The sequence below is a fragment of the Mus musculus genome, chromosome 10 (assembly GCF_000001635.26).
Source record: "Mus musculus strain C57BL/6J chromosome 10, GRCm38.p6 C57BL/6J".
NCBI lineage: Eukaryota > Metazoa > Chordata > Mammalia > Rodentia > Muridae > Mus > Mus musculus.
The window spans coordinates 41514296-41532766 of NC_000076.6; the positions used below are offsets into that span (position 1 = coordinate 41514296).

Here is an 18471-nt window from a genome sequence, read left to right on the forward strand (position 1 = left end):
TTTGAAGGCAATGGCAGACACATTGGGTCGGCTCACCTAACAATCATTCCCCCTTTCGTCTCCTGTCTCCTCCGTAGAGACTACAAGTCAACCCAGTTTCCCAGACTCCTTTACAACTGGAAAGGCCACTTGTGGCTCGTGGGTCAGAGGGATGCCAGTGATCTGGCTCCCAGTCCTTCATGATGTCTTGAATGCAGATAGGCTGGAAGCCAGGAACACTGCTGGGCTGGCAGACTCAGCCTCACCACCTCCTATTTCTGGACTTTTTTTTACTACACAAGGCAAAGACCTCTTGGTTCTATTCCTGGTGGTTCTTTTGTTATTGTGGCTTTGAACATTATTAATCTAGCAGTGTACCTAGTGATTTCAAGTCTAAAGCACTTGTATATGAATTATCCTGTTTGTAACTAATTCCTATCATGATACATTTGGTAAATCACTGACTGACACAACAGCAAAAACAATTGAGCTTGAAGTTACATTGCTCATGCCTAGCATGCAGGGAGGACTGTATTAGATGTTGTAAATATAATTCACATGTCTCTGAGCCATGCCAACCATATGAAAATCAAGGGGTTTGCCTTAGTCCTTGAGGTAGTAGACCCCAGGGGACATTGCCAGAGCTCTGTTTTATCAGTTGCTCCATCTGAAGGTCCCTAAAGCTACATCACCTGTAGGGAAGAGTTTTATAGACCAGCAGACCCTGTCCTTGACCTCCTAAGCCATAGTCTCTAGGAGAGAGAATGTCAAGATGGAGACAGGGATCCATGTTCATTTGGTTGTCTTACTTGGACAGCTGTATCTCAGTCCCTTGGGAATCACAAGATGACTAATGTTCCTGATTTCAACAGCCCTGGTGGTGTCACCATAGCACATTGGTGACTGCTCAGTTCCTCCTACCTCCTCTACCCTTGTGCCTCTCTCCCACTTTTATGACTCTGTTCCAAGGCAGGTTTGTCCTCCAAGGATTCTGAGAGAGACAGGCCATTCATTGATTTAGGGCTTGCTAAAATTAGGCATATACTAAATTAGGCATATATTTATTTTGAGACGATTACAGATTCACAGGAAGTTACAAAAACAGTACAGAGGAGTCTGGGTACCCTTTACCCAGTTTCCCCAGCGCTTCCATCCTATGTAACTATGATACAGTATCTAAATAAGCAGCTAATATTGCAGCAAATGTGATGTCATTTCATCATAGGAAGCTTTGTGCCCCACATAATGAAAGGCCACAGCACAAAGGTCATCTCCAGACTACTCCTTGCTCTTAGCCGTTCTCTCTTTTGTTGCTGTATTAATAAATAGACACCAATACAGAGCTCTCACGTAGATGCAGACATTTGTATATTCCAAACTATACACTAGAGGCAGCCTGCCTGGGTTGGAAAACAAGCTCTGCTCTTTCCTACCTGCACCAGCTTTGGTGCCTCCTTTGGGCCTTTGTTTGATAAACAGGTGGTGGTGTGCTCAGGCTTTTCATCCAAGTTCAATAACTTATACTTTGTATAAAGAACCTAAAGAGAGACTTGGTATGCTGTCAGTGCTCAGTAGATGGATGCTCACTTTGACACTCAGCAAACTACTTAAGTATAACCTGTAGGCCATGGCCTTGGAATGTGTATGCTGTAAATGTTCTCCAAGGCTCCTCAACAGCCACATCAGGCTGAGTTCCTCTTTCATCGTCATAGAGCTCTGGGATATCTGAGAAACCAAGCTACTCTTTATTTGGAAATCCCAAAACAAGAGCCTCACTATGTAGCCTGGGCTGACCTTGAACTCACAATTACCCTGCCTCAGTCTTCCAAGTACTGAGATTATAGGTATGCACAACTGTAATAGCAATTATTTAAAATCCTAGCCCAGGGTTTCTTCCCCACATTTGCTTATTGAGTTCCCAGATAGAAGACACACTTGCAGCCTTTATATTTACAAGAAGCCCTAAATAGCACAATAGCTGGGCAGCTGCCTACCCTCCATGCTGTTAGAATCTACTTTCAAAAGAGGCATAAGTGGTTAACCCAGCTATTGTACTGTTTAGGGCTTATTGTAAATATAAAGGCTGCAAGTGTGTCTTCCATCTGGGAGCTCAGTAACCAAAGGTGGGGTAGAAACCTCAGGCTATTAGACATTAGAGAGTGATAAAGAAATTAGAAAATAGGCTTAGGAAATTAGAAAGTAATTTCTATAACATGTGTGCAGTGGTTCTTATGACCACCATTTAAAAGTATACATCCTGACACTTCCATGCCGGAAGTAGAGGCAAGAAGGTCAGCAGTTCAAGGTTAACCTTTATACACAGTAGTGTGAGACCACCCTAGACTACCTGAGACCCTGTCTCAAAATAAAATTTAAAAATCCAATAATTAAAATTAAAAATGGCATTTGCCCCCAACTATCAACTGATTACTTGGTAATGAGTGAGTGGTTTAGTAACACCATGTCCCAGATTCTTGAAGTTTTACATCATACTTTTTAAGTTAAACATGCTTGTTTTGGACTGCAAAGCAAGTGAAGACATTTCTAATGATGCCTGGCACAGCAGATACCCAATAAAAACTCGGTAATGTCTCCCCACAAAACCAGTCCAGTGACAGTGTGTCATCATTTCAAGGAACATTAACACTGTCATACTGTGTTGTGGCCAGTTTTCACTGATACCATATGTAATGGCTGGTTGTGTGTCACCTTGACACAAGCTGGAGTTATAACAGAGAAAGGAGCTTCAGTTGAAGAAATGCCTCCATGAGATCCAGCTCTAAGGCATTTTTCTCACTTAGTGATCAAGGGTGGGAGGGCCCATTGCAGGTGGTGCCATCCCTGGGCTGGTAGTCTTGGTTTCTATAAGAAAGCAAGCTGAGCAAGCCAGGGGAAGCAAGCCAGTAAGTAACATCCCTCCATGGCCTCTGCATCAGCTCCTGCTTCCTGACCTGCTTGAGTTCCAGTCCTGACTTCCTTTGGTGATGAACAGCAACATGGAAGTGTTAGCTGAATAAACCCTTTCCTCCCCAACTTGCTTCTTGGTCATGATGTTTGTGCAGGAATAGAAACCCTGACTAAGACACCACAGGAACTTTTCAATAAACCAAATTAATTAATTCAAAGGTATTTCCCTAACATTAAAACTGTTTTCTTCCTTACTTTCCCAAAATGGAACCACTACCTTTTACACAATGTAAATATTTGATATGCATAATATCTGATATGTGACCCCAAGAGGGTCTAGCACACTAGTTTTCAACTAAGGTTGTTGATTTTACCATTGGGGCACACTGAAAATGTTAGGGGGGGTGGTGTTGGCACAAGGGAAGTGTAGGGTGTTTTCTACCCTCTCCTAGATAGAGGCCAGGTTGTTATTACACAACCTATAGAGACTAGACAGGAAGAGTCAACTAGCCACAATAGCGTCAAAGTTGAGAAATAAGACAATAAATGGAATTTGGCTCCTTTAAACTGAAAATAAAGCTGATTCTACAGCAGTGAAAATGACTTTGGAACTAAATCTTGATCTAGTACTGTATATGCTATTAAAATAAACCGAGCCAGCAGTTTGTTAGTCTTGAAATTGTCCCCTTATAGAAACGAAAGGAAATCTGATGACTATAGTTGGAACACTCAAGTGACAAGCTGTTAAATCAATGGTCCCCACAGCAGAGTGTGTTCATCCTAGGGACAAATGAGATCATCGATTTGGGAGCAGGAAGAGGAGATGGAACATAACCTCTGCTTTAAAATCTCCAAACAGAAGTTCTTCTTTTAGCCTAGGTGTCATGTGAGGCGTTTGAGAGAACAGCAGCTTCTCTAAAGCTCTTATGATGACTATTTGACTGCACCTTAATGCTAAGACCATTGATTTGGTCAGTCACAACCCACTGGCTCATATTTATTTTACAGAGTACACCCACAAAGGAACCACATTAAATTCATTACTGGCAGAAATAAGGGCTTTCAATCTTTCGCTAAAGTTGTAAAAATGCTTTTAGAGTCATTTTTTAAAATGCATACTACAGCGAAACAGACACCACCGAAACATCTGATATTCTTGTTATTAGGGTCACATGCATAATTAAAATTATGACATTAAAATTGTAACATAAAATATGGCAAACGCTAAACAATCAAGACAGCATAGTGCAAAACCCAGGGACTCTTGCATGAGGGACAATCGTTCTACCAAATGAACTACATTCCTAGCTCTACCTATCATTTTCAAGTCTCATTTAAAAAAAAAAAAAAAACCAAAACCACCTACTATAAGCATGTCAAGCGTTGATTATTTTGTGAGACCCGGCATCAGATGGCGCTCACGACTAAAGAGAGCCAGAGTCCGCCAACAGGCACTGAAAATGCCTGTTCTGCCACTATGCTATCCTAGTGTCAGGGTCAGGTCACTTTCCCCAAGTCTCATACTTCGTCGCTCGTGATGTGGGGATAGGAAGAGGCACGAAGGCTTTTCATCCCTAGCCGTCTTCCTCTCTGACCACAGTGATTGGGGCTGGGACAGATCGATCCCTACTGCGGATCTCTGAGTGACTCGGAAGAAGCAGGTGAGGCAAGGGCACCGGTGGCGGTTACGACAAGGAAGCGTCCGGGACAGATCACTTTCGGTCCCACCCACAGCTACGGGCACTGAACCAGTGGCCCGGCAAACTCTTGGATCCCGTGGTTCCGTCATTACTGAGTCCCCGAACTCTCAAAAACAAAAATTCACACTTAAAAATAAATCAAGCTTCACGGAAGAAAAGGCGGCTCCTACAGAGCCCTAGGCGAGCGCGGTCAGCAGAACTCAAGCTCAGCGGTCTCAGAGCCTCCGGGCTTCTTACCCGCAGCGCGCTACCGAGGGGTCACGTGACACCTCGCGGCCCGCCTCCCAGGCGGCGCAGGTGGACGCCCCTCGCTACGTCACGTGGGCAGTTCCATCCTTGCCAGGGCGGGGGGAGATCATCCGTGGTGCAGATGTGAGGAAAGCTCCATTGTGCCGCGCGTGATCCTCCCAGGACAAGAAGGACGGCTTGCGACGCACGGACTGCTGCCCTAGAGGTCTCCGCGGCCGCTTCTCTCCCTCCGGCCGGCTTCCTAGTGGTCTCGCCCGTTCCGCCCCGCCCCGCCGGGCTGCTCACGTGACCGGCGCGCGCTCCCGCGGGGCGGGCTTCTCGGGGGGCGGCGCCGCAGGGACGCAGTGCTAGACGGAGCCTGCTTTGCCGCAGCTTTTCTCCCGGACGCCTGGGCTGAAGACACAATGTCGGGCTCCTCCCGCCGACTGCTCTGGGCCGCCACCTGCCTCGCCGTGCTCTGCGTCTCGGCCGCGCAGCCCAACATCACCACCCTGGCTCCCAACGTGACCGAGGTGCCGACCACGACCACCAAAGTGGTCCCGACGACGCAAATGCCCACCGTGCTACCAGGTGGGCGCCCGCCGCACGCGCCGAGCCGGTGGGGACTCGCGCAACATGGCCGCCCGGCCGGAGGACGGCGGCCCGACGGGGTGGGGGGCGAAGGCGACAGGCGAGCTAGGCCGCGAGCGTTGCCCTCAGAGGCGCCATCCCCCCAAGCGCCTGGTAACTCCGCGCCGCAGCTCGGGACGGCGACGTGGCTTGCTTCCGCGGTGGCAGTTAGGAGTAATTGGACGAGGCGACGCGCCCCGCGGTCGGCGGGGTGCGCAAACTTTGGGCTCGTGGGACAGACTCTTGTCCTCCCCTCGAAACTTCTCCGGAAGTTTCTAATGAAGGAGTTCGGGATAGGTGGGGGACATTTAGAGATGAGTTGGGTGTCCCTTTGCCCCCTCCCACCAGCGAGCCTCCTGTAACTTCACGTTGACTTAGCTGAGCGGTGTTGGCTGTATCTGAGATTTGAGTGGTAAGGGAAGAACGAGGCTTGTGGCGGATGATGAGAAGTGAAACCTAGGGACATATAAAGAGCAAGATGTGATCTCCCGGGGGCCTGTGTTTTAAGGCTGTGGAGTTAGGTTGAAATTCAGTCTGTCCGTTTTTCTGAAATCCGATCAAGGAACACGCCTTTTGTTCAACTCTAGGGTTCGTTAAGGCTTGTACAAATTGGCATAGGCCGTGACGACGCAAATGAGACAGAAGGTAAATTTGAAGTAATGAGGTGAAAACACGACGTGCTTTAAGTTGGTTATTGCTCTTAATCTAGTAACTGCGCTTCTCAACCTAAAGATTGACTTGTCCTAGTGCCTTCTCTAGGGTTTTGGTTTTTTTTTTTTTTTTTTTTTTTTAATATGAATAAAACTAAGTAGTTCCCGATTTTTTGTTAGAAGGATGCTAGGGTAACAGATATTTTTAAATGAACAAAGTAAATTACAGAACAGTTCTGGGAATCTCTATCACGGTTAAAGTGATAAAGTAAAATATTGTTTGACTCCTACCTACTTGACAATTTCCTCCCAGACTTGTAATGTGTGGGTTCTTCATATTGTTTTAAGAGAAGCCTGGAAATACAAGTTAATTGCCTTGTATAATTGAAATGCCCACAGAGGAGATAACTTGTGTTTTCTGGCAATTACGGGGTTAGCTGCAGCATTCCGAAGGCTGCATCCATTATCAGGCTACACTGTTGTGAACAGCGTGTCTTAAGAACGAGTACTTTATGAATGGTTCTTCGTGTCCTGTTTGCAGTAAATACGTGTTGAGATCCAGGGCTTCAGCAAAGGAGAATGGTGCAGGCGACTAGTTTCTAGAAAAGAAAGGAACTTAGCTCCATTCTGGCCTGCTAAATTCTAATTTCTGGATTGTTTGGTTTAGTGTTCCCGAAGCCCCAACCATACAGTTGTTTTGTTGCCACTTTGTAACTAATTGTGTTGCTTGTTTTGAATCCTAATGTAAATATGATAGGCAGATGGTCTTAGCAGGCCCCTGTGAAAGGGCTGTTCCACTCACCCACACCCCCAGAGGGGTCAGGACCCACAGGTTTGGATTGCTGTCGGGCACATATATGACAGTGGCCCCTTTAGGAGCATTTCCAGGTTGTAGAGAAGACTGTGGAAGTCAAATCACCGATGAAGACAAAATCTATTGAGATTGGCTTGTTTCTGTTCGAGTTGAATTTTTTCAAGCTTACGCGCTTTATTAAAACTTGTTTCTCTGGTGTTTGGAGGCAGTGGCTTCTCTGTGTTGATGTTCTAGTGTTTACTGTTTTATCTTGAGAGTCCATGAATGTATCTTCAGTCTTGTGAAGGATTGGCTGACAGTCACTTCCTAGTACTGTATACTCCCACCAGCTGTGGAACCCACTCTGTCTGGAACTCAGAGATCTTCTGCTTCTCCCTCTGAAGTGCTGGGATTACACTACCCCAGGCTTAAATAATTGTTTAATATTCGTGTGTATGTACATGTATGTGAACACACTTCCTGCCCCAGCATGCAAATGGAGGTCAGAAGACAACATTGGTTCTCTCCTTCCACCTTGTGCGTCTGGGGGATTGAACTCAGGTCGTCAATATTAATTTCCTGAACCATGCTTGAAATGTCTTATACCAGTTTATTAAGTTTGACTATTTTGAAGAATTATTAATTTTTAAAACTATATCTAACGCTTACTGTTGAAAATAGATGTAGAGCAAACTAATGAAATGTCAATTCATTGATTTCATAATTTCCCCTCAGAAACCTGTGCGAGCTTCAACAGCTGTGTTTCCTGTGTTAATGCCACCTTTACTAATAATATTACCTGCTTTTGGTTACATTGCCAAGAAGGTAAGAAACTTTGTGGTCACAAGCTCTATATTCTTGAATATTCTGTAGAATATTTAAGGTAGTGTGAAGTATTTATTTTCTAAATTCAGGACTTCCATAGTTTCTTAACATTTTCCTTGGAAATCTCTCCCCTCCCCCTTTTGATTTCATAAACTCGACTGCTGAGATTTAGTAGCTTTTAAAGGAAGAGAGATTTCAGAGCCTCAGAAGGATTACAGTTCCTTTGGAAATGGAGTCATTTGTTTTGGGAGATAAATTGTAGACCTTGTGGAGAGCTGTTGAATGCTTAGCTGTGAAGGAGCAATAAGAAGGGAGAGTTGCTTTCTGTGCTTTTGTGAGTTAAGTTCAGTAACTTAGCAATATTTGAAGGCTGTGAGCTAGATAGAAGTCTGTTGAAATATAAGATTTCTCTTAGAATTTTAATATAACATAGATTACTCTGTTTCCCTTAAGGTAAGGTACTTGCAGCTTTCTCTATCTGAAAAACCTTCTATTAAAGATTTGTTAGGATTGGCTTTGGCTTCCCTGGAGGTATAGAAATCATATTTTTGGTTTGTTTGTTTGTTTGTTTCAGTAAAAACAAGAGTCCCGTGTTAAGTTCCTTTACTCTGTGAATATTGGAAGTAGCACATAGAGTTCAGAACACTCATTAGACTATTGGTTGGGAGTTAGCTTTTTCGTAGTACAAGTGTGTTAAGCTATGCAGTAGAACTTCAGGGTGTGCTCTCTCCTGCTCATGTGCAATATGTAGGAACTTCAGGGACTGCTTCTGCGGACCCTCTCCCTACTACCTCTGTTGAAACAGTTTGACTACATACCCTTGTAGATTTTAGCTGGTTAGTCTGTTCAGTATATTCAAGTGACTTTTGAATTTGTCTCTAAGACAATGGGAAAGGAATAACAGTTTTTATTGTTTTTTTAGTCTTTAAAAAAAACAAAAGTCCTACTATGCACTAAAGCGGTTTCAGCTTGAGACCTTGAGATCCTTGTGCATCCATCCCTTCCAGAGTGCTAGGGTCATGGTCGCAGAAGTATACCAGCCTAATTGGGCTTGTTTTTTTGTTTTTGTTTTGTTTTGTTTTGTTTTAGCGTGTTCTGGAGCGTAGAAGCAAAGCCACAGGTGTAGTATAAGTGAATAATTGCTCTCTGTCTCTCTTTTTCATAGCAAATAAGACCTATTGTGCAAATGAACCATTAAGTAATTGTTCCCAGGTGAACCGCACTGACTTGTGTTCTGGTAAGTTTTCACTTGAGCTGTTTGGGAACGTGGCTGCATGGGTGGTAAAGTCATTACTGCCCTCGATGTTAACATGTAGACACCAGTAGCCTGTTCCTGGTGATAAAAAGGATGGTAGTTTAATTCCTGGTTTCATGATTCAGCTGTAAGTCTTCATTTCCTGCTTTGTTTTGTTGAATTGACTAATGTTCGGTTCCTTCCTTTTAAGCGTTACAGCTAAGTAAACTTCTGTCTTTTGTATTTGAGGAACTCTGGCTTTTACTCTTTACCCTGAAAAATCCTAATTGAAACAACTGGTCCTTCTCCTTCATCTCCACCCTCCTGTTGTTCATTCTTGCCTTGAATCATCTGTGTCACTGTGAACTCCAGGTCCTCCTGCCTCTACTTCCCAAGTACGGGATTAGCAGTAGCCATGACCAGATGAATTGTTTCTTCTGATGTTGCTATAAGTTATGGGGAAATCAAACAAGGGACTCAGTCTTTCTGTCATTTCTCAAAAATGGCTTAAACCTTTCCTGTCTAAAGTGGGTATTCATGTTCCAATCATTACATTGATGTTTCCCCCCACCCCCCTGCCTGAAAGAAGGGAAAGAAAACGTAAGGCCTGTATCCATCTTGTAGATCTTTGTTAGAAGCTGTGTGTGGCTAATTAGCTGTGAGCATGCCTAGAAATGTCTTATGGGGAAGTGAGATGCCACAAAAAGTGATGATTTCGTTTCTAAGGAAGGAAACTGATGTTGGGTATGGGGAGCTGGCTCATCCAAGAATGATGTTTATGTTGCAAAACTAAACAAGTTGTACTCTGAGAGTGGGAACTGTTGTTACAGCTTACTTTACACAACTTATTGTCTTTCTTTTTCAGTAATACCTCCTACCACTCCAGTGCCAACCAATTCTACAGGTAATACTAGATGATTTTTTTCTTGTTCCTTGTGGATTTTTAAAGACCTGTTGATAGCCTACTAGCTAAGAGATGTTATTTATTTGTGGGCCACAGTAGCAGTGTAAATGTGTATCCTTTGTGATGGTATATATAACTCTTGGAAATATTTTGGTTTTAGTGACTCTCAACAGGTTTACTTAGTACGTTGAGCCCTTGAACTGCCTTATGTGGCTGCTTCATAACACAGTTCCCATTACTAAACAGTATGCCTGAATGTTTTTAGAAATTACTTATCTTGAGTCTTTTTACATATATAACTGAGCATGTGTATTCTATATGAAAATGGATGAGTTAGGTGTTTTGGAGTTTTTTCCCTTTTACTGTTAGATGGTGCTGTACTTTCTCCTTATACTCATGGTTGGACAATTAGTTAATCTCACTCATACAGTGAAAGTCTTAAGGGAGTAGTAGTGGTGAACCGTTTATTCCAGGCAAGACCTAGCCGAGATGAGGAACTTAGCCAGTCCTTTGTTGCTATCAGATAGGTGAGTAAAGTCAGAGAGCACTCACTGTACGTTGGAAATTTGTAGGTTGGTGTGTATTGAGTGGGGCAGAAATGGCAGCCCTGGGAAGTATGGGGAGATCAATGCCAGACGAAGCAGGGTGGTTCACAGAGTGGAGATGAGAGGGGACAGTGACATAAATGTTAAGTATCTTGTGCTCAGTGACAGTGTGTTTGCTGCACCTGACAGTCAGAAGCGAAACTGAGGGACCCCTGTGTGCCTTGTTGAAGAGACTTAGATGGTCTCTAACCTTGTCATGACCAGACTTCTACTTTAATAAATGTGTTGTTATGGCCTGTGCAGAGTAAAAGACCAAAGTAGGCTTGAAGTCGGCTATAGTAGAAATGTATATGCTACAGAAACCTGCAGACACTACCAAATACAGCTTAATGGACTCTTTGTGAAGAATTAACTTTCATCTAACTTCAAGAGTGGATAGTGAAAACCAAATATCAAATCTATAGGATTTTTCCCCATAACATCACATAAAACTAGTATCTTAAGATTGAAAAGAAGTTGATAACATTTCATTTTTAAAGCTAAACTACAAAAGGAAATAAAAGTGTTAGAATGATCATACCTTCTAATGTAGCAATTGTGTCATTACTTCCTTTAGGGGTCATGTGGTCCTTGGGGTTCAGGGTGTGTCTGTGTGTACACAACTTGCCTTGTCCGTTTAGTGTTTCTTGTATGTATATGATTTCAGGACTGGCCAGTTAGTATTGGATAACTAGGGGGATCATCAAGGGGCTCTGTCCTAGGGAAAAGAGAGCTGAGGTAGGCTGTAAGAGGACAGCCTTGGAGCCAGTTTTCCCCTTCCTTTGCATAGGTATAGGACAGCCTTGGAGCCAGTTTTCCCCTTCCTTTGCATAGGTATAGAGATTGAACCTTGTCAGCAGGTTTACACAGCAAGTGCTTTTGGTGACTGGGCTATCACATCTTACTTAAAAGTTTGACCACAGTCCAATGAGAATTAGCCTGCTAGGGTCCTGTTAACTTTGGAGTACCAGCAATGCCTTTTGGGGAGTTCTGCATACTCTAGTTACATTTGTCTTAAAGCCTAATGTTGGTGTATAATTACTGTTGAAGAACAGAACTTTCTTTTATGTTAGAACTTGGGGGCTGGTAAGATGGCTCAGAAGATAAAAGCATTTGCCACCAAGTCTGGTGACCTGAGTTTAATCTCTGAGACCCACATGACAGAAGGAACAAACCAGCTGCTAGTTGACTTAAACACTTGTGCCTCTGCCATCTGTTCACCCATCCGAAGATTCACAGACACAATAAACTGTAATTTTAAAAGTTTTCTGTGCTTTTTGAAACACTGTCTCACTGTATAGCCCTGGATGGTCTGGAACTTGTGTGCTGAGATTAAAGGCATACACCACTACACCTGGCAAATATTAATTTGTATAAACTTAATTTTTTTCTAGAACTGGTATAAGGATTTTTGAGTCTACATTTAGTAGTTGATGTTCGTAATCAAGTGCTTACTTCCAGAGGTCATTTCATGTTTAGTTGGTACTTTTGCCTCATACAGAGTGGGAGAGTGTATCATCCAAATTGGGCTAGCCTTGGGTGCTACTGCTAATCAATTAGTAAGGTTTTGTTGGAACCCAACTGTGCCTGCTTTCCTTGTCCTTGACTGACTTTGCATTCCAAAGTGTAGCATCCTACTCTGCCCCTTAGCAAAGCATGGTACCTGCCTACAGTACACTCACTTGTCTATTTCAGTTGTGTACACTGACATAATTTGTCATAGAAGAATGAAATCTGTAATTCTCTTTCTAAATAGGCTCGTTCCTCTTTGTCTTCTTGCAGACTTTGTGTCTTACATGTATATATAGAAAAGCAAGTTTATGCTGGCTGAATGTGTCAGAATATATGTAAGGACTTATATTGGATCATTAACTAAATTTGGCTTCTGTTCTCTAAAAATTAAAAACTACATGTAGGATAATTGTGAGGTTAGAAATTTAAGGTTCGTTTTGTTTTGTTTTGTTTTGTTTTGTTTTGTTTTGTTTTGTTTTGTTTTTCGAGACAGGGTTTCTCTGTATAGTCCTGGCTGTCCTGGAACTCACTTTGTAGACCAGGAAGAAATTTAAGATTGTTAAATACATTTTGTTTTCATTCCAGCTAAGCCCACAACTCGGCCTTCCTCTCCTACACCTACTCCCTCAGTTGTCACATCAGGTAATCGGGGCTATATAAACTACCAGGGATGCAGTGTGTTTCTTGAGCTGCCACCAGGGTCCAGTTCTACTCTTGGATGTTCTGGACCGAAGCAGCTTTTAACATAGAACACCAAGGCAGTGCTTGGCTCCGGATGGTCGACGGGAGTCCTTTTCTGTTTGTTATGGCCTGGCCCTTTAGACTAAGTAAGGATGTTTTCTCTAAAACCCTTCTATACTCAGATGCTAAATCTGACTTGTGACTACAAGTTACTCAGAAGGAGTTGGTACCATTAATAGGTTTGGTGAAAGGAAAACTATTGTTTTTAATTAGACCAATCTGAAAAGCCAAGATTTGCACTTTCTACTTTTCTTAAGTTGTTCTTAGACTTGTTTTCTTAGACTTGCTTGGATCCAAGGACTCTTCTACCCTAAGTTTGTTGTGGCTTCCTGCTTGTGCTACTTCACAGTTTCATAGAAGCCGCTGTTTTCACATTCATATTCTCTCTCTCTCTCTCTCTCTCTCTCTTTCTCTCTCTCACTCTCTCTCTCTCTCTCTCTCTCTCACACACACACACACACACAGGATACAAAATACTTGCAGTGAATTTTTTAAACTGTTTGTATTATTTATTTACATGTCCATGTGTGTATGTGCATGTGTCTGAGGTTAGGGACAGTCCCTAGAGCTGGAATTACAAGCAGTTATAAGCAGCCTGATGTGGGTGCTGGGAGTTGAGCTTGGGTCTTCTGCAAGAACAATACATGTTCTTACAGACCAAGACATCTGGCCAGTCCAAATATTGTCCTTGTTTGAAAAGTTTTTAGTGCCTAGAACTTCAGTGCTGATTAAGCTCCACTCCTGGCTAATGTTAAAGTTGGTCAGCTTACCAAAACCTTCAGAGCCTGCAGTTGATGATGATTCAGATCTAGTTTGTCGTCCCGTCCCCGTCCCGTGTCGTCCCCCCCCCCCCCCCAGACAGGGTTTCTCTGTATAGCCTTGGCTGTCCTGGAACTCACTTTGTAGACCAGGCTGGCCTTGAACTCAGAAATTCACCTGCCTCTGCCTCCCGAGTGCTGGGATTAAAGGCGTGCGTCACCACGCCCAGCGACTCGGATCTAGTTTAACAGTGAAGTGTACTTTATTTAAATGTTGAACACAGTCATAGCCTTTTTGTTTCCTATTGAAACATATTACTCCCTTAGTAACGTTAGTTTCCATGGTCTTCTGATTGATTAAACTGACATTACTTTTAGCTTCTTATGAGTTGTTTGTAGGAATTCTAGTTTTCAAATTTGTTTTTCTTATGGCTATATAATGCTTTCTCATGATGCAAAATAAACTAGCAGAATGCTATTGAATATATTTACAACTATGTGTTATTTTGTTTTTTGAAATTATAGATTATTATTTTTGTTGTTAACTTGAAAAACAGCAACTCAATTTTTAAATACCTTGTCTATCTAGTAAAACCAAAAAGTTTTAACAAGCATTTATTTTAACAATTAACCAAAGTAGATTAACAAAATTATCGCATGTTTTAGAAGTATTTGATAAGTTTTCAAGGGGACAGTTTATATGCCATAAAAGCTCTTACCTATTTGAAACTTTGTAGCAGTATTACCCTTATCATGTCCTGGACAGAATGATGGATGGCATTCTGCCTTAAGTGGAGATAAATTCTAGTTATGAAGACATGACTCAGGAAGACCTGTATAGAATATAACTCGGAGCACAGTTGATGCCTGGGGGGTCTGGGAATTATAAATACCATGATACTTACTGAGGATTCTTTGTTTATCATCATAGCAGGGACAACAAATACCACACTGACTCCAACCTCCCAGCCTGAGCGGAAGTCGACCTTTGATGCAGCCAGCTTCATTGGAGGGATCGTCCTTGTCTTGGGTGTGCAGGCTGTAATTTTCTTTCTCTATAAGTTCTGCAAATCTAAAGAACGAAATTACCATACTCTGTAAACAGACCTGTTAAATTAATGTGGACTGGCAGTTAACTTGTGCAACTCACTGAAACCAAAATATTGAAGAAGTCCCACATGGAAGACGCTGTTCCAGGATCTTTACCTTTCCAAAGGATGCATACAGGATATTTTGGAGCATCATCCTCGAAGAAAAGTCAGTTAAACCATTTAGTTCATCAGGAATATTTAAAATATTCTGCATGAATCCGTGTGGCTGTCGTCTTTGTTTACCATGGCTGCTGCTGTGGGACTGTTTTTTCCTCTGACATGCCAAATGTAACTTCTGTAAGTGGTGGAGAGTGCTGTCCTGTGTAGGCAGCTTCTGACTGCAGTTGAAATGTAGTCCCCTAGAATCCTAAAGGCTGTTATTCTCATCCTAGTTCCAGGTGTAACTTGGTGGCCAGAATTGAGAAGAGTGCCAAATGACCACCCGTCAGGCAGATTGAGGGCCATCACTTCAAACATAGATTAAATTTGTTTAGCACTAAACTATCCCTAGAGTAAATTTTTATGCTTGACAAGTTGTATTTTATATATTAGAAATAAGATGCCACACAGGGCAATCCAGATTTAGATTAAAGAAAGGATACACAGACATTAATCTGCAACAGGTCTTGTTCATACTCATAAAGTGTACCGTATTAAGAAATCAGAACAGTGCCTTAAGACAGACTGAGACGTCGTGAAAAATGTGTTCACACTGTGGGAGGCAAAGCTTGGTCTGAGAATGTAACTGTTGATGTGAGCAGCAGAAATCTGCTTATAGATAACATACTGTTAATATTTAATTAAAAGCATTGTTTTTTCTAGAGCTGAGAAATAGAAGCTAAAGAATAATTAGAGCTGAAAGGCTTCCTTATATCAAACCATCTAACATTTTTCTTAGGGCTGTTAAACTAGACATAAAATTGATTTATCTTTCTCTCTGTACACAAAGTATCCAAATATTATACCTTAAGGATTCCTACCAGGTTTTCTTGAAAAGTGGCTTTTACATGAGGCAAGAAGGAAGTAGTTGTAGATAGAATCATTTTCTAGTTCTTTAAATGAGACAATCACTTTGTTTTCTAATAGATGTGACCTGTGTAACTTAAAAAATCTGAGGGTTTGAGAGAGGTTGCTCTAGATTTCCAATGACGATACCCTGGCTGAATAGGCTTTTCTCTTCCTTGGGCCTTTACTTCTTTTCTTCCTCCTTGGTTTCAGTTCCCATGTGCTATCATTATAATCATGCAGACTTTTACTTCAGTTGCTTCTGAAAGCACTAAGTTTTCAGTTTTGGAGTTACTTCTCCCTTGCCTCTGACACACTGCACACGTCTAGAGGCTGTAATTGGAAATAGGCTTTTGGTTTCCTGTGCCATTCAAGTTTGGGGCTTTCATTTGGTTACAGAGTTCAGCGCTTGGTTCCCAGGGTTTATATACGAAACAGCGGATTGCTGTGGGCTGGTTCATAAAGTGAAACTAATGAATCTATCTCTTTGTCACTTGCTGGTACAGCTAGTTTGTTTCACTTGCACATTTGTACATATATCTAATGTTTTCAAGTGCCTTACTTGTTTAAACTCTGACTTCAAAGGTTTTTGGGGAAAGATAGGTTTACCTCACAGTTATGTTTCCATTGTAATTTCTAGGTTCCTCACAAAAATCTATTTCAGTGCTGTAGCTGTTAGTTTTAAGTGAGTGCTAAAGTTCTTTTAAAAGTACACAGAATTTCCATTCCTTATAAAGGTGGCAAAATTGGTTTGTCATTTACCTCCATGTGACTCCTTGCCCCATATAAATGTCAGCATATGTAGCAAGTTTTCTAAGAATGTAACTTAATTTGAAGCTCCTGAAATTTTGAGCACTGCTCTAACATTGTAGGAAGTTAGTGACATTTTGCAAGTCTCTACAAAAGCTCTTGCCACAGAATTCACTGCTGCCCTGACTCTTCACCATCTTTCTTTAGCAAGGTATTTTGAGCCATTAATGATTTTGGGTTTTTTAATCCAGAAGGTATATAAAAGCCTTTTCAGAGTTTTCATCTGATTTGTCCTGAGGATCTAGTTCTATCAAATACCTTATTTTACCTTTGCCATACTTGCTGCACAAGCAGACACTGCTGGACTTAGAAGTTTCTATTTGAGTTCCTTAAACTACAAAACTAATATGTATGTGTACCAAACTGATTTAAAATAAATGTTTATTAGTCTCTTGATCAAAAGTGTCATATTTTGATTATGAAATTAACATTGTGTTTGCCTTACCTGTCCATTTGAGGCTGGGTTGTCCATTGTTTCTTTTGTTCCTGTAGACTGGTATATAGATGGGAACTAATGGCTGTGAATTAGTGGAGAACAGAACCATGGGAATGATTGATGGTTGGGCTGATGGAAGGGGCATGCGTCTAGCTCACATTAACCAAGAGAGAGTGAGTGAGAGAGTGTGTCACAGGACTACTTTTGTGGAGCCTGTTGTTCTTTCAACTTTGTGGGTCCCAAGGATTGAACACAGGTTGTTGGACAAGTACCCTTTTCCACTGAGCCATCTTGCCAGCTACATCCTACCCTTTAGTTCTGAGTACATAGGGAGTAAAACTTTGCTTCTGATTAGCGTGTCATGTGCTGCTGTGGAGTCTGGTTCTGTTGGACCGTGTGCAGGAACATCTATATTTGATTACTTGAGTTACACTAAAGTTGTTCACTGCTCCCCTGCAAGTCTGGATGAAAGGTTGGATTCACTGCTTTGCCTCTTGTTCCCTGTTAGCCTTATCATTTGGCAATTACATAAAACTTTATAGCAAGCTTCCTAAGACATTGACATAGGTTATTGAGTAAATAGTAGAGGGTGGGATAGGTTTTGTGTGTTCTCCCCATTCTGTGTACTTGCTGTAGGTAGCCCTTGGGTACTTGTTTTTCAAAGGGTATGTATTGGCACTTTCTAATTCACTAGTGTTTGGTTTTTTGTTAGTGTGTCTGTTGGTAAATCCAGCTTTTGTATATCTTGCCTCCTGACTTCAATTGTATTTTGTTTTCAGTGCAAAAACCATTGTATTCATGATACATCATTGGTAGTAAATCACTTTTTTTTAAAAGAATTTTGAATGTGGAATCTAAGGTTTTTTGTTTGTTTGTTTATTTTTTGTCATACATATCTATAAACTTTAGCCCATTGTTTCAGTTGTGTTCTATAACAAGTCTGTTAGCATCTCTGGTTCTGTACGTGTTTTCTTCTGTTACTGATTTTAAGCAAATTGACTATTATGGGCTGTGTTGTAGTTTTCCTTGTTTTTTGGGTTTTTTGTTTTGTTTGTGTTTGTTTATAGATCTATTAAGGTGTTGTATCTCTGACTTTCATATTTGGAAGATTTCCAACTTTCAGTGGTAGGTCTACACCCTCTGCCTTGATGGAGATTATAGTTTTATAGAGATTGCTAGAAATTGATTCATAGTCCCATTGGGGCTTTATATGAAATTAATTAAAATTCCCCCCTTTGAATTCTATCGTGTTTTCTGGTATGTCTGTAGTTGATGTAATATGTTGGTGTGTTTCTCTACATAGTTGTTTTGTAGTTGTGTGTGAATGCTTGGTTTTATTATAGTAATTTTTAATGTCTCCATAGCATTGCTATTCCAACATTTAGCATTTACTTTCCATTGAATTTTTTACCCACACTATAGGATGGTTTGGATGCATGCTTGGTAAATTCTTACTGGATGACAGATACAAGTTTGGGAGGTACAGGTTGGTCTTGTATTCCTGTTCTTACTGCTTTTCTGAAGCGTGTTAAGTGTCGCTTCAGCTTCTGGTCTATTGCAATGGGAACTTCAGCAGCTTCCTGCATCTCTTGATTGTCTCCTCTGCCTCTTGAATTCTGCAAGTACTCTGATTTCTGTCTGGGCTCCCCAGCAATTAAGGACAGGGGGCTGGATCTTGTTTTGC

General features: G+C 41.7%; 1 protein-coding gene across 1 annotated transcript; it reads left to right on the plus strand.

Moving 5' to 3' along the window:
• Positions 1 to 5204: 5204 nt before the first annotated feature.
• On the plus strand, positions 5205 to 16747 carry Cd164 (CD164 antigen). Its single transcript, NM_016898.2, has 6 exons — positions 5205 to 5405; positions 7623 to 7712; positions 8878 to 8949; positions 9812 to 9850; positions 12532 to 12588; positions 14377 to 16747. Exons 1-6 carry the CDS (start codon positions 5240 to 5242, stop codon positions 14544 to 14546), a joined length of 594 nt encoding a protein of 197 aa, NP_058594.1. The 5' UTR covers positions 5205 to 5239; the 3' UTR covers positions 14547 to 16747.
• The last annotated feature ends 1724 nt before the right edge of the window (positions 16748 to 18471 follow it).

What these genes read in the sequence shown, in the direction of transcription:
- Cd164 (NM_016898.2), top strand. Translation starts at nt 5,240, where the DNA reads ATGTCGGGCTCCTCCCGCCGACTGCTCTGGGCCGCCACCTGCCTCGCC. An exon ending in TTGGTTACATTGCCAAGAAG is followed by an intron (nt 7,713 to 8,877) that starts GTAAGAAACTTT and finishes TCTTTTTCATAG; the next exon opens with CAAATAAGACCTATTGTGCA. An exon ending in CCGCACTGACTTGTGTTCTG is followed by an intron (nt 8,950 to 9,811) that starts GTAAGTTTTCAC and finishes TTTCTTTTTCAG; the next exon opens with TAATACCTCCTACCACTCCA.